Raw genomic sequence first — 13,642 nt, forward strand, 5'->3', positions numbered from 1 at the left:
GGACCCACTGTGAGCCTGCTGGGCCAGCACGGCAATGGGTGGGAAGGAAGACAACAAATGGCCCCTTCCTTGGCCTTCTCTCTGGATGCCTCCCTCTCCTCCTAGAAAGCTCTTCCCTGAGGCCCAGCTGCCATGTCCCCTCCTAGCAAAGCCCTCCCCCACCAAGACCTCCAGGAAGCAGAAGTCCCCTCCTTCTTCCTCCCTCATATCTTCATTTACTTCTCCACAGCAGCCTGACTCCAAACAGTAAGCCCCTCTCATGCACAGCGATGTCTCCAGCACCTCTGGTCTGGTGCACAGAGGGGCCTGCGCACATGCAGGAGGTGTGCGGCCCAGAATGGCCAAGAGCACTCCATTGAGGAAGCGGGGTCTGCCCTGCGCATGGAAGGTGGGCGGCCAGGGAGGGGAAGGGGAGGCACTCTAGGCAGCACTGCGGCCAGGAGCACCCAGGAGATTCCTTGAAGGCAGGATACAGCCACCCAGCCAAGTGGCCAGACCCAGAAAGCAGGGGGTTCCACCTTCTCTCTGCACAAAGCTGGCTGGAAAGCCAGAGCTCTGTCCAGAGTCCTGGGTCCAGGGAGTCAGCAAACTCCTTCTGCAAAGGACTAGAGACTAAAGAGTTTAGGCTTCATGGACCATACAGTCTGCCTCAATCACTCACCTGTGCTGTTGTAGAACAAAAGCAGCCACGGACAGTATGTGAATAAATGGCATGGCTCTGCTCCAATAAGACTTGATTTACAAAAGCAAGCAGCGGCTGGATTTGGCCCAGGGAGCTGCAGTTCCCAACCCCTGGTCGACACCGTGCTTCTCGACTGCAGCTTGGTAGCCAAACAGCCTGAAGGGCTTGCTTGGTAAAGTACACATTCCTGGCCTCTGTCCCTGGAGGATCTGATCCAGTAGATCTGGGATCCTGATGCACTGTCAGGGTTGAGATCTGTAGACCCTAAAATCCGCGAGGAGGGCTCTTGGCACAGTGGGGGTGGGGGTGATGTGAGGGTCACTGCACATGATCCTGTGTGATGGCACCACAGCTCACCTGTGTTCCAGGAACGAGGACCAGCACCTTTGCTCCAGGGGTCTCCCTGGAGCCTCCAAAGGTGGGAACATTATCTGCTGTCCTGGAGGAGAGGGGAGGAGTCAGGGGCTCCACAGCCTAGCTCAAAGGCACAGGTATTTGCAGGGTGAAGGAAGAATAGACTGGTTGAAAGGCAGGTTGAATGAGACAAAGGGAAATGCTAATGTATCTAATGCAAGAAGAGTGGTTCTCAAACCAGCATGATTCCAGTCTTAAATACCTGTGGATATGGTCATGGAATGTTCGTGGACACAGGGCTGATGTCCCTATGTGCTCCTTGTCCCTCCCAATGGTGATAAGAGGCTTCCCAGGGCCCCCCAGGGGAAAGGGGCTGTATCCCAGCACTGGCCTGTTCCAGATAGGTCTCTGCAACCAGCATAAGCCCCAGGAAGAGGCTGTAGGAAGCAAGACCCACCAGACTTACCACCTCTTTGAAAAAGCCAGTCATAGCTGGGCAGTCTCTCCAGGAGTTCAGCTGGTGGCGCCAAAGGACTCTCGGCCTCAAAACTGAGGTCCACCACACCTGTGGAAGGAAGGCAGTCCTGAGCTTCTGGGAGGAAGGGAGTCAGTGGTGACTTCACTGGAAGCTGACAAGCCAGGGTGGGCATGTTACAAAAAGGCTGACAGTTTAACTAAGCCAATCTCACTCTGGCACCATGGGACACACAACACATCTGTAGGGCAGGTGGGGACGGGGTGGGGGTGTGATAATAGCAGCGATAATAATAATGATGAGAAAAACATTCAGAATGGCAGCTCCTGTTTGCTGGGTACCTACTCTGTGCCAGTCCCCCATGACAGATGATCATATAGAAACATGATCATATTCCACGACCCTAGGAGACAGGTACTGAATTAGAGATGGCCACACTTCTTTGTTGCTTCTGTCTTGAAGTGGTGTATCTGTTATCTCCTCCCCTTGAACCTTCACAGGCTTGAGCTGCTTCAAGCAAGGGAACATGGGGGAAACATGAAGAGACCACAGCTTCTACTTCTTGTCTCTTGGAGCACTCCCTCTCGGAGCACTCCCTCTCGGAGCACTCCCTCTCAGAGCACTCCCTCTTGGAGCGCTCACTCTTGGAGCACTCTCTCTTGGAGCACTCCCTCTCAGAGCACCCCCTCTCAGAGCACTCTCTTGGGGCACTCCCTCTTGGAGCACTCCTTCTTGGAGCACTCTCTCTTGGAGCACTCCCTCTCAGAGCACACCCTCTCAGAGCACTCTCTTGGGGCACTCCTTCTTGGAGCACTCCCTTTCAGAGCACTCCCCCTTGGAGCAATCCCTCTTGGAGCACTCCCTCTTGGAGCACTCCCTCTTGGAGCACTCTCTTGGAGCACCCCCCTCAGATCACTCTCTTGGGGCACTCCCTCTTGGAGCACTCCCTCTTGGAGCACTCCCTCTCGGAGCACTCTCTCTTGGAGCACTCCCTCTCAGAGCACTCCCTCTTGGAGCACTCCCTCTCAGAGCACTCCCCCTCGGAGCAATGCCTCTTGGAGCACTCCCTCTTGGAGCACTCTCTTGGAGCACCCCCTCTCAGAGCACTCTCTTGGGGCACTCCCTCTTGGAGCACTCCCTCTCAGAGCACTCCCCCTCGGAGCAATGCCTCTTGGAGCACTCCCTCTTGGAGCACTCTTTTGGAGCACCCCCTCTCAGAGCACTCTCTTGGGGCACTCCCTCTTGGAGCACTCCCTTTTGGAGCACTCCCTCTTGGAGCACTCTCTTGGAGCACTCCCTCTTGGAGCACTCCCTCTTGGAGCACTCTCTTGGAGCACTCCCTCATGAGCCCTGAACTTCCATGTATATATCAGCTACCCTCCTGGGGAGACCACATGGACTACAGGCAGACTATAAGCCTACACGCAGAGGGGCCCAGTGGAGCCCAGCCTGCCAGCCACTCCACCATCCTACCGAGCCACCAGGCATCCGAGCAAAGCCATCACAGACCCGCCAGGCCAGACCAGCTTCCTGCTGAATACCACTGAGTGACCCTGTCATGGATTGCATGTCCCCCCAAATTCATATGTTGAAACCCTGAATGGTATTACAAGGTAGGGCCTTTGGGAAGTGATTAGGTTTAGATGAGGTCATGTGGTGGGATTAGTGCCCTGCCAGGAAAAGACAGAGCCCAGAGGCCAAGGATCTTTCTTTCTCTCCCCAGTGAGCATGCAGTGAGAAGGTGGCTGTTTACAAGCCGGAAGTGGACTCTCACCAGACACCGGGTCTAAGGGTGCCTTGGTCTTAGAATTCCCAGCTTCCAGAACTAGAGAAATACATGTTGTTTAAGCCAGGAAGTCTATGGTGTTTTATCACAGCAGCCCAAACTGACCCTAATGGATGATACAAGGAGGAGATGAATCAGCCAGCTGAGTCTGCCCAAATTCCTGACCCACAAAATCATGAACTATAATAAAATCATTGTTGTTTTAAGGCGCTGGGGTGTAGACTTGTTTTTTGTGCAGCTTCCTCTAACGGGCAGTGGAGTCATGGTGGGGTCCAGAGCCGACAGCCAAGAAAGAATTCTTGGGATGTCTTAGGTGCAAAAAGGTGATTTTATTAAAGCATGGGGACAGGACCCATGGGCAGGAAGAGCTGCCCCGGGATGGTGAGAAGAGACTGATCACATACTTGGGAGTTGGGAAAGGTAAAGTCAAAGGGGAATTTCAAAAAGAATTTTCACATGCCAAAGAAGACTCACAGGGTGTGGGAGGTCTAACTACCTCCAGGCCAAGGTTGTTTTCCCCGCTAGCAAAGCATCAACACCAAGACAGTAGGGAGTTCCTAGAGAAATGCCATACTCTGCCTGCCTCAAGTACTCATCAATGTGCTGCAGATTATCAGGAAATTCAATTTTACCTGCCATTTCCTTCTGCCTTTTTTTCCCACAACGGCTTCCTTCTGCCTTTTTTTCCCACATCAGGCAATCTTTGCTCTGGGATTCCCCACAAACCTGGCAAAACTTTCCGAGAGCCACACCATGGTCTGAGGCTCCTCCCTTCCCTCCTTCTCTCCTCTCACAGGGGTCCAACCTGCGGTTAGCCTGCAGACGGTCCCTGGCCACACCTGCTCCCTCCTCTCCTCTTTTCCTTCCATATACGTTTCCCAGGGACCTCGGACACATCTGCCACTTAGTATCTGCTTCTTGAATGACCCAAACCGACACAGAATATTATCCATTCTCCCAATGAGGAAATGGGCTTAGAAAGGCTGTGGCTCGCCTCAGATCACACAGCCAGTGAGTGATGCAGCTGGATTCAAACCAAGGCTCGTTGCTCTCCAAAGCCCACGTCCTTCCCACCTACTTCCCATGAGGCAACCCCTGTGGAAGAATCACTCACTATATATCTGCTTTTAAAACCTCACCTTATACACCTGAAACTAATATAACACTGTATGTTAATCGCATTTCAATTCTCAAAATTTAAATTTAAACTTATTTTGTTAATATTTAGTTATTTATTTTGAGGTGGGGGCTGAGAGGCAGAGAGAATCCCAAGCAGGCTCCACACTGTCGGCATAGAGCCCGATGCGGGGCTCAGTCTTAGAAACCGTGAGATATGACCTGAGCTGAGATCAAGAGTCTGACACTTAACCACCTGAGCCACGCAGGTGCCCCAATTTAAATTTAAGTAAACTAAAAAAAAAAAAAAAAACCAAACACCTCAGCTTGATCTGCCAGGCTATGGCAGAGACACACATAGTCCTGAGACTGCACGGAAGAAAGCATAATATAAGCACTGACTCCAAGAAATGCTAGACAACCCAGAAAGCACCTCCCCATACCTGTTGCTACACCCACTCTCTCACCTGGAGATACAGAAGGCAGGACTTCTAACTCCATTTGACATGAGGAGTCTGAGGCTCAGGTTACTGAGGCTCCTCAGTAACTCTGAGGTTACTCCAGTATTCGTAGGATACACAGCAGTGAAATCAGAGCAGGATAAACACTCCTTGCTCCAGCTCCAGTACACCTGGCCACCCCTCAAACCTATTCCCTGAAGCTCTCATGCTGGGGGACAAGAACCACTCAGCTCTGTCTTTCCAGTGGCCAATTTGATTACGGGAAGTTGACTTTAAAAGGGTAAGTTGATAAGTGGTCTGTGGAAAGAAATTCGCTCTGCATGAAGTCACTGAACACACTCAGGTCAACAGCTGATCTGTTTTACCCCCTAGATCCCTCCTTTTTTTTTTTTTTTTTTCAGCTCTCGAAAGCCTAATAGCTCTTTCCCTCTACAAAAATAAAAATAATATGTCCTGTCCTTTCAAGTTTAATAAAAACAGAGTCCAGAAGAAGTAACAGATCTTGTAAATTGGAGCAGGGGAGGCTATTTGGAAGTGGGCTGAGAACAATGGAGGGAGGAGGGGTGTCATTAAGACAAATGGAGCATCTCATTCTACCACTCCCCTCAGAGTCCGTCTCAGCCCTCTGACAATAAGAAATGCATATGCATCTGTAAGGTTTCTCCTTGCAGGAAATTTACAAAGGAAGCTGAGAGAGGAGAGTGTTTCCAGATACGGAGAGTGCCTTTCTGAGCAAGAAAGCTAAACTTTGTAAGCAAATGATTCTGCGCAGAAACCAGTGAGAGACCTTGGACAGTTGTGGGTGTGACGCAAGGAGACACCATCCCAGGCCTGCACAATGGTGTATGCCAACGTGTCCTGAAATCCCCAACATGATAATTCATCAGGAACTATTATTCATACCTTGGTTCTCAGTATTTGCTCCTACTAAGTTTATTAGCATTTTAAGCTATTTTCGCCACCAGGGATCTGCGATATAGCCGGGGAGTAAATACCGTAGATTTTATGGGCCATACGGCCTGCAAATAGCCGGGGAGTAAATACCGTAGATTTTATGGGCCATACGGCCTGTTTCAATTACTCAACTCGGGAGAAAGCAGCCATAGATAATGCACAATTGAGTAAGCATGGCTTTGTTCCAATAAAACTTTACAAAAACAGGCAGCGGGTCAGACTTGGCCCTTGAGCTGCCCTTGACACTCACCTGTGTGGATACGTTGGAGGGGGTCAGAAAGAAGGAGGCTGGAATTTGAACCTGTCTGGCATCAGGGCCCATGCATGTCATTGCAGCTCCTGTGAGCCCAGTTATCAGAATTAAGGGTGAAGGTCAGGGTTGGACTGTAGCCAAGAGTGTCTGGAGTCAGAATTGGTGGTTGGACACCTGGGCTCTGATACGTCTGAGTCATGCACTACGTGACTCTGTGCCAGCCACCCATCCTTGCAGAAATCAACGCCCCCCCCACCCCCGGCTGTGAACCAGGGCAGACGATATTAGTGCCCATCTAATGAGACAGCATGCACACAGCTCATGGCCCCGAGCCTGGCATTTAATAAATGCTTCGTCAATGCCTTGGACCTGAGGAGGGCGAGTCTTCCTCTTTCTTTGTGCTCCTTTAAGCCAGGGGACAAGAGGTGAAAATGTCGAGCACAGAAAGAAAGGCAAGACCTTCATAGCCCTCTCCCCGGGGAAGGCCCCCCGCCCACCCGGAAGTCTGGGGTCTGCTGGGGCATCCATACTCTCCAGTGCTAGAAGACAGACAAATGCCATATGGCTGCTATGTCCAGCTGGAAACCAAACAAAGAGGCAGGAAGAGGGGAAGAATGAGAGGTGGGAAACTCACAGCTCCATCCATCAACCAGGAGCCACCCTGACCTCTCAGGGCAGCAGTAATTCGTCAGAGCTAAATTAATCTCACCATTATGTTATGTACAAAAATAAAGGACTCCGGGCTGACCTACAGGCAGATGCGTCATTTCCTGTGCAGATCTCAACAGGCACAACAGGAACGTGTACGTCACAGGTCATTGTGTGACGCCCGGCGTGGGGCACTTCGAAGGGGGTCCCCAAGCTGTATCACCGTTTCCATGGGGTCACGGCCGAGTTCCAGCACGGCCACCCCACCCTAATACATGCACTGTGTCCCGTGGCTCACAAAGGGATGGTATGGGCATGATCTCTTTTGCACTTCAAGACAACCACTGTTTTCCCTGCTTCGTAGAAGACCGAGGTAAGACTCAGAGATGTGATTATGGGGCAACGAGCTCACACACTCATAGCAGAGCCAGAAAGAAAGAGTACTTAAAACTGAGATCCTGGGGTGCCTGGGTGGCTCAGTCAATTAAGTCTCCGACCTCAGCTCAGGTCATGATCTCACAGTTTGTGAGTTCGAGCCCCGCGTCAGGCTCTGTGCTGACAGCTCAGGGCCTGGAGCCTGTTTTGGATCCTGGGTCTCCCTCTCTCTCTGACCCTTCCCTGCTCATTCTCTTTCTCTCTCTCAAAAATAAACAATCATTGGGGTACCTGGGTGGCTCAGTCAATTAAGTCTCCGACCTCAGCTCAGGTCATGATCTCACAGTTTGTGACTTCGAGCCCCGCGTCGGGCTCTGTGCTGACAGCTCAGGGCCTGGAGCCTGCTTTGGATCCTGGGTCTCCCTCTCTCTCTGACCCTTCCCCGCTCATTCTCTTTCTCTCTCTCAAAAATAAACAACCATTGGGGTACCTGGGTGGCTCAATCAGTTAAGTGTCTGACTCCAGCTCAGGTCATGATCTCACAGTTTGTGAGTTTGAGCCCCGTGTCAGGCTCTGTGCTGACAGCTCAGGGCCTGGAGCCTGCTTCAGATTCTGTGTCTCCCTCTCTCTCTGCTCCACCCCTGCTTGCTCTCTGTCTCTCTCTAAAAAAAATAAGAAATTTTAAAAATTAAAAAAAATTAAAAAAAAAAAAAAGACAGGGGTGCCTAGGTGGCTCAGGTGGTTAAGCGTTTGACTTTGGCTCAGGTCATGATCTCACGGTTCGTGGGTTCGACCCCTGTGTCTGGCTCTGTGCTGACAGCTCAGGGCCTGGAGCCTGCTTCGGATTCTGTGTCTCCTTCTCTCTGCCCCTCCACCACTCACACTCTATCTCTGAAAAATAAATAAATGTTAAAAAAATTAAAAACAAAAACTTAGATCCTAATGCTAAGCCAATGTCCTTTCCACCTAGCTGAACACCCTATTGCTCTGTGCAAATGTCATCAAGTGGTTGCTGAGAAAGCTTTGCAAAGCATCTCTAAGGTAGTGCTCACCAGCCGCCAGCTATTTTTCTTTTGTGTCAAAAGGAATTTTTCTTGTGGAGCAAGGTATAATTAGTGGACAACCTCTTTAACTTCCACTTTGTAAAATGCCATTCCCTTTATTTCAGAGGAAAAAAGGAGTCCACATCTTCTGCCTTAGATTCCAGTACTAATCATCTTAAAAGCACTGAAATCATGCCATGTCTCCACTCACATGCCTCCCCACTGCCAATTTGCTTTAGTTTGTTTCGGCCCTTGCCGCCTCCAACAGGGGCGGGAGACCCTTTAAGACAGGGAACCCCCCCTTCCTGTATACAGTCGATGCACAAAAATGCATTGTGATCTGTACACTTAAGATGGGACAGGAGAGACTCAGGTGGTCAAATCCACACAGACATGAAACGGAATGGTGTTGGCTGGCAGCAAAGAGGAGAGGTATGTGGGGGACTGTTGTTTAAAGGGGTTAGAGATGAAAGGACTTGAGAGATGCATGGTGGTGATCATATTCCCACAAGAATGGGACTGTATTTAATGTCTCTGGACAGCACAATTAAAGATGCTTAGGATGGCAACTTTCATGTGATGTGTATTTTATCACAATTGAAAATAATAAAAATAGGAGAGTCAGGTGATCACAAGAGAAAGGAAAGAAAAAAAAATCCTGCTTTACCAAGAAGAACAAATACTTGGCTCTATTATTTAAAAGTCTTCATAGTGGGGGTGCCCGGGTGGCTCAGTCGGTTAAGCATCCGACTCTTGGTTTCAGCTCAGGTCATGATCTCACGGTTCGTGGGTTCGGGCCCCGAATCGGGCTCTGTGCTGACAGCATGGAGCCTGCTTGGGTCTCTCTCTCTCTCCCTCTCCCTCTCTCTCTCTCTCTCTCTCTCTCTCTCACTTTGTCTCTCGCTCAAAAAAATAACTTAAAAAATATTTAATAAAAAAAATAAAAAATAAAAGTCTTTGTAGCAAGACTGGAGGGCCTGACTGGGCCATGCCATCTCTTAAACACCGCAGTGGCTCACTACTGCCCACAGCTAACGTCTAAGCTCCTGCCTTTAGCGGAGAAGGTCCTGTGTTAAATGGCCCTAGAGTACCCACGGACAGGAAGAAAAGATTCTAGTCTCCCCAGTCCTGAGGGGAAAAGCCTCCCCACACAGCCCAGAGCAGGGTGAGAGGAAGAAAAACAGTTGCTGTGGAAGGGGAGAGGGTGGGGATAAAGAACAGAGCAGAAAGGGGAAGCAAAAAGAAGAGCCTGCTTGGGGCTCCAGAGAGGAGTCAGGGGTGTGGGAGCTTTGAGGTGGGAGCCACTGAGAACACATTTGGGAGAGCAAACACACAGCCCACCATGGGAGCGAGGCCAGCATCGAGAGAAACAGGGAGAAGGCCGGGAGAAGTTTTCCCTGGTGTTCTGCAGGGCCCTCTGGTGCGTCAGGAGAGACCCCGGCAAATGTTACGAATTTTCAATTAGCCGGGATGTGGAACTCTTGCTTTGTCGAAGTGTCATCATGCCAAGATAGGGCCACGTGGGGGTGGGATTTGTAAGTGCGGCCTCGTCCCCTGGGGACACTGATGTGTGCATTCCCCCCTGGCACAGGCAGCGTGCCATTTCTCCCAGCTCTTGTTCTGGCTGTTCCTGCCCATGACACACACACCCCTCACCCCCTTTGGCTGGGCTCAGCCCAGACCTGACCTCCTGCAAAGCCTGCCCGGGTGCGGTTCCCCTCCCCATGCCCCTCAGTCCTCTGTTCCACTCTCTACCATTGTTTCTGCCAAATGGCTTTCCAAGAGTTATTTGCAGAACGTCCATCTGGGGTCTGCCTCCTCCACGAGGCTTTAAACACTTGGAAGGCAGATCAGTGAATCATCCTTATTCCCCCAGCCATGAGCACAGCAACAAATAGCTAGCCTACTGTGTGGTCTGCGGGGGAAGTCACTTTATTTTTTATGGCCCTGGTCTTCTTTCCCTACAGGAGGGTTCAGGGAATCTGGTTGCTGACAGGAGCACTTGGGAAGATGGATAAGAGAAGGCTCTGCCAATGATTTGGGAGGGTCCTTGGGACCCTTTCTCAGCTGCAGTATGATTTCATTAAAGGTTTTTATTCCTTGTTCCCCAAAGGGGACACCCTATCTTTCCATTAGGAGTTGCGGGAACCACAAGCCCCTTCCAGAAACAGGACAGTCTACAAGAAAGACCAGATGGGCCCTGTGAGGACAGGGCCAACTTGGCAGGGAGCACCTGCACTCCTGGTGGCCGTGCCTCCATCCTAAGGGATGGGTGACATACGCTAGAGCCCCACAGTCAGTCACCAAAGCTCCTAGAAGCTGGGCCCCTGCCAGGAGTCCAGCATCTTTCCCACCAAGATATCCTGAGAGCTTAACCCAGTCTCTAGTCTCCAACTCAGAGCTGGGGTGGGGGGAACACTAAGGAATAAGCCTTTGGGGAACAGAGCTGGCCTGGGTACCAAGGGAAGTGGGCCACTGATGGCCTCAGATCACTGCTCCGAGCACTCCCCAGCTATCAGTGCCCAGAAGAAAGGAGGTGCCACCTAGGTCCTATTGTCCAGAATCACAGCAGTCCCCTCCTCAAATTATGGGGACCTTATCTTACTTGAAGAGGCTCTTGCACACCAAATCTGGGAGGGAGCTCGGTATGTAATAAAATAAGTTCTATTATAAGAGATATGGTTTTTAGAATAAGGGAGGGGATTTTTCTTCTTCATCCCTGGTCTGGGATGTCTCCCTCTAAGAGAAGAGAGATTGAAACCACAATTACATCCGGGACCATCAGAAGAACAGGACCTGGTCAGGCTAGAAAAGAAAAGACTCTGAAGACTTCTTATTTTAAACAGGGAAGAGACATGTTCTAAGTAGCCTTGGGGGGTAGAATCCAGACCAAAGAGTAAAAGTTACAAGGAAAGAGATGTCAACTCAATGTACGAAAGAATTCATGATGGCCTCGGCTATGGAAGGGAGACCAGCCCATCACTGGAGGTGTCCCAACCAATGGTGGGAGGTGCTGCCTCCAGCCAAGAATGCTGTCAGAGGTGTCTCAGCAGCCAACGGTGGCAGTGCTAAGAGGTCTTCATGGTGACTGCCACATGGGTGCCACATCCCAGAACGTCTCTATCCATGCCCACTTTGGTCCCAAAGTGTGTCACTGTTAGAAGATATTCTCTCTCTGAAGCTGCCCACATTACAGACTCAAAAACTGAGGGGACAACATTTTCATGACTGGGGAGGGTAACTCAATTGGGATAAATGGGCAGCCGTCTCTTACCTAAGAAGGGACATTTAAATTACATAAGTCCCATAGCAGTCTCCCTTTCTGAAACCTGGGCAAATATTGACCTAGTTTCAGATTTCATCAGTGGTGCTTCTAAAAACTTTTCTGGGGGCACCTGCGTGGCTCAGCTGATTAAGCATCTGACTTTGGCTCAGGTGATGATCTCACAGTTCATGAGTTTAAGCCCCGCATCTGGCTCTGTGCTGATGGCTCAGAGCCTGGAGCCTGCTTCTGATTGTGTCTCCCTCTCTCTCTGCCCCTACCCCACTTGAGCACTTGCTCTCTCTCTCTCTCTCTCTCTCTCAAAAATAAATAAACATTTCAAAATTAAAAAATAAAAACTTTTCTGGATAATCCCATACCTTGCAGTAGACCTAAAGTTTCAATTATATTGGAAACCAGCATGGAGGTTTGGACCCTACGACAGAATCAGAGTGTTTAGAATTTTAAGGGAACTGAAGAGTTTACCCTACTCTCACCTGGCTTGCCAAAAGTCATGATGCCAGAACAGAAACACTACAGATGATAATATTTTTCATTAATAGCAAGTTTAATTTTAAAGCCCTGGGACACATAATCTGATAATTTTTCTAGAGTCAACATTTATTCCATGCCTACTCTATTCTGAGCAATGTTGTAGGCACTTTTCATCCAATTAATCTTCTACAATTCTTCAAGATGACATGATCTCCATTTTTATTGTGGGAAATATAGCTCAGAGAGGTTAAGTGACTTGAGCAAAATCAGCCAGCAATCAGGAGGCAGAGCTTGGATGTGAATCCAGATCTGACCAAGCCCACTGCTACTAAGAGAAACTCTGATTATAAATTGCAAGACTACTAATGAGCAGTGTTTTAAAGAGGAAAAATTGCATTTTAATATTAGTAGAAGCTTATAAGACTATGGATACACGATTTCCAATATATCAGAGATCAGATCCTGCCCAAATACATGCTAAAATATCTCTGTACAGTCTCCAACTTCAATATGAAAAGGGATTCCAACAAAAATTTAAATTCTAAGATTTCACATGGGTTTATTTCATATCCCACCTCAGCTCTGAAACTTAAAGCTTTGAGATGCCTACATTAAAGACAGCAGTGTTGGACCTGTGCAGGACATTCAAAGTCAGCAAGTTCAGGAACTGTGAAAACGTACTTACTAGTGTCACAGGCCTCTCCAGGATTCAAATGAATTGTGAGAATACTTTTCCACCCCCCAGAAAAGTACATTCATACAACATTTTGCCCTCACCTTCATGTTCCTCAAATTAAGAACTCCTGACCCATCTCCTTTTATAGATGGGGAAACTGAGGCTAAATGACTTGCCTGAGATCACACAGCAGAGTCAGGATCTGAACCCTAGCTTCCCAACCCCCAATCTGATACTCTACCACACTGCTCCTTCCAGATCAGGAGCAAAAACCTCTTATTTTTAAAACACACCACATTTCTTCCTAAAATGCCATTTCTTTCTTCATCTATTTAAATAGTCCTTAGATTGCATTGTGTTTCTGTCCCAGGAATGACAGCCTTGGGGTCATGAGGACTGTGTTCCTCAAGCAGTAATGAATAAGCAGCTCTTTGCTAGAGGAAGATCACAAGTAAAGACAATCCATGACATTTCTTTAAAATTAACTTCATCTCAGAACGGAGCCCAAGTGAGGTATTCTGGCTTACATGTAGCTGGGGGCGGGGGTGGGGGGCCTGTCAGCCAGAGAAAGGAAGATTGAAGAACACGAGACTTGGACCGCGATCAGGGAGAAGAGTTCTCCTGGTTGTTACCATCCTCCCCCACTGTCCAGAGGCACATAATGGAAGAACAGCCAACAGGCTGCAAATAAGCTTTACATGCAAAAGGAAGGAAGGAAGGATGCCCTCAGCAACACAGACCCAGAACCCGACACAGCACGGAGGCCAGAGGGAAAGTTTTGGTCAGCGCTGGCCACAGGAGTTGGCGCCCCAGGTCTCCGGCTGTACTTACTGTCGTCCTCACTCAGATCCCTGTCCATGGTGTAGATGTCCAGCCAAGGAGGTGTCTGCCCTCCCAGTGGGCTCAGGCCGCTGGGATCTGAGGGACCACCCTCGGGCCCTCCCAGAATGCCAGGCCCATTGTTACCCGATTTGAATACAACAGAGGGAAACAACTCGGGGAAGCACAGTGTCCCTCAGAGCTGCTGCTCTGGACCCAATCTGCAGGGGTCCTTGCAGCCCC

The 13,642-nt window shown here is 49.6% G+C and overlaps 1 protein-coding gene across 1 annotated transcript in view; it reads right to left on the minus strand.

Moving 5' to 3' along the window:
* Nucleotides 1–13,439, minus strand: part of SSUH2 (ssu-2 homolog) — a 28,871-nt gene extending 15,432 nt beyond the window's left edge. The window contains exons 1-3 of the mRNA XM_042927320.1: nucleotides 13,412–13,439; nucleotides 1,503–1,601; nucleotides 1,040–1,121 (exon numbers count right to left, since the gene is read on the minus strand). Coding sequence (XP_042783254.1) covers nucleotides 1,040–1,121; nucleotides 1,503–1,601; nucleotides 13,412–13,439 — 209 coding nt within the window. The remainder of the gene's footprint in view (nucleotides 1–1,039; nucleotides 1,122–1,502; nucleotides 1,602–13,411) is intronic.
* Between the last annotated feature and the right edge of the window lie 203 nt (nucleotides 13,440–13,642).

This window comes from Panthera leo, chromosome A2 (assembly GCF_018350215.1).
Source record: "Panthera leo isolate Ple1 chromosome A2, P.leo_Ple1_pat1.1, whole genome shotgun sequence".
Lineage (NCBI taxonomy): Eukaryota > Metazoa > Chordata > Mammalia > Carnivora > Felidae > Panthera > Panthera leo.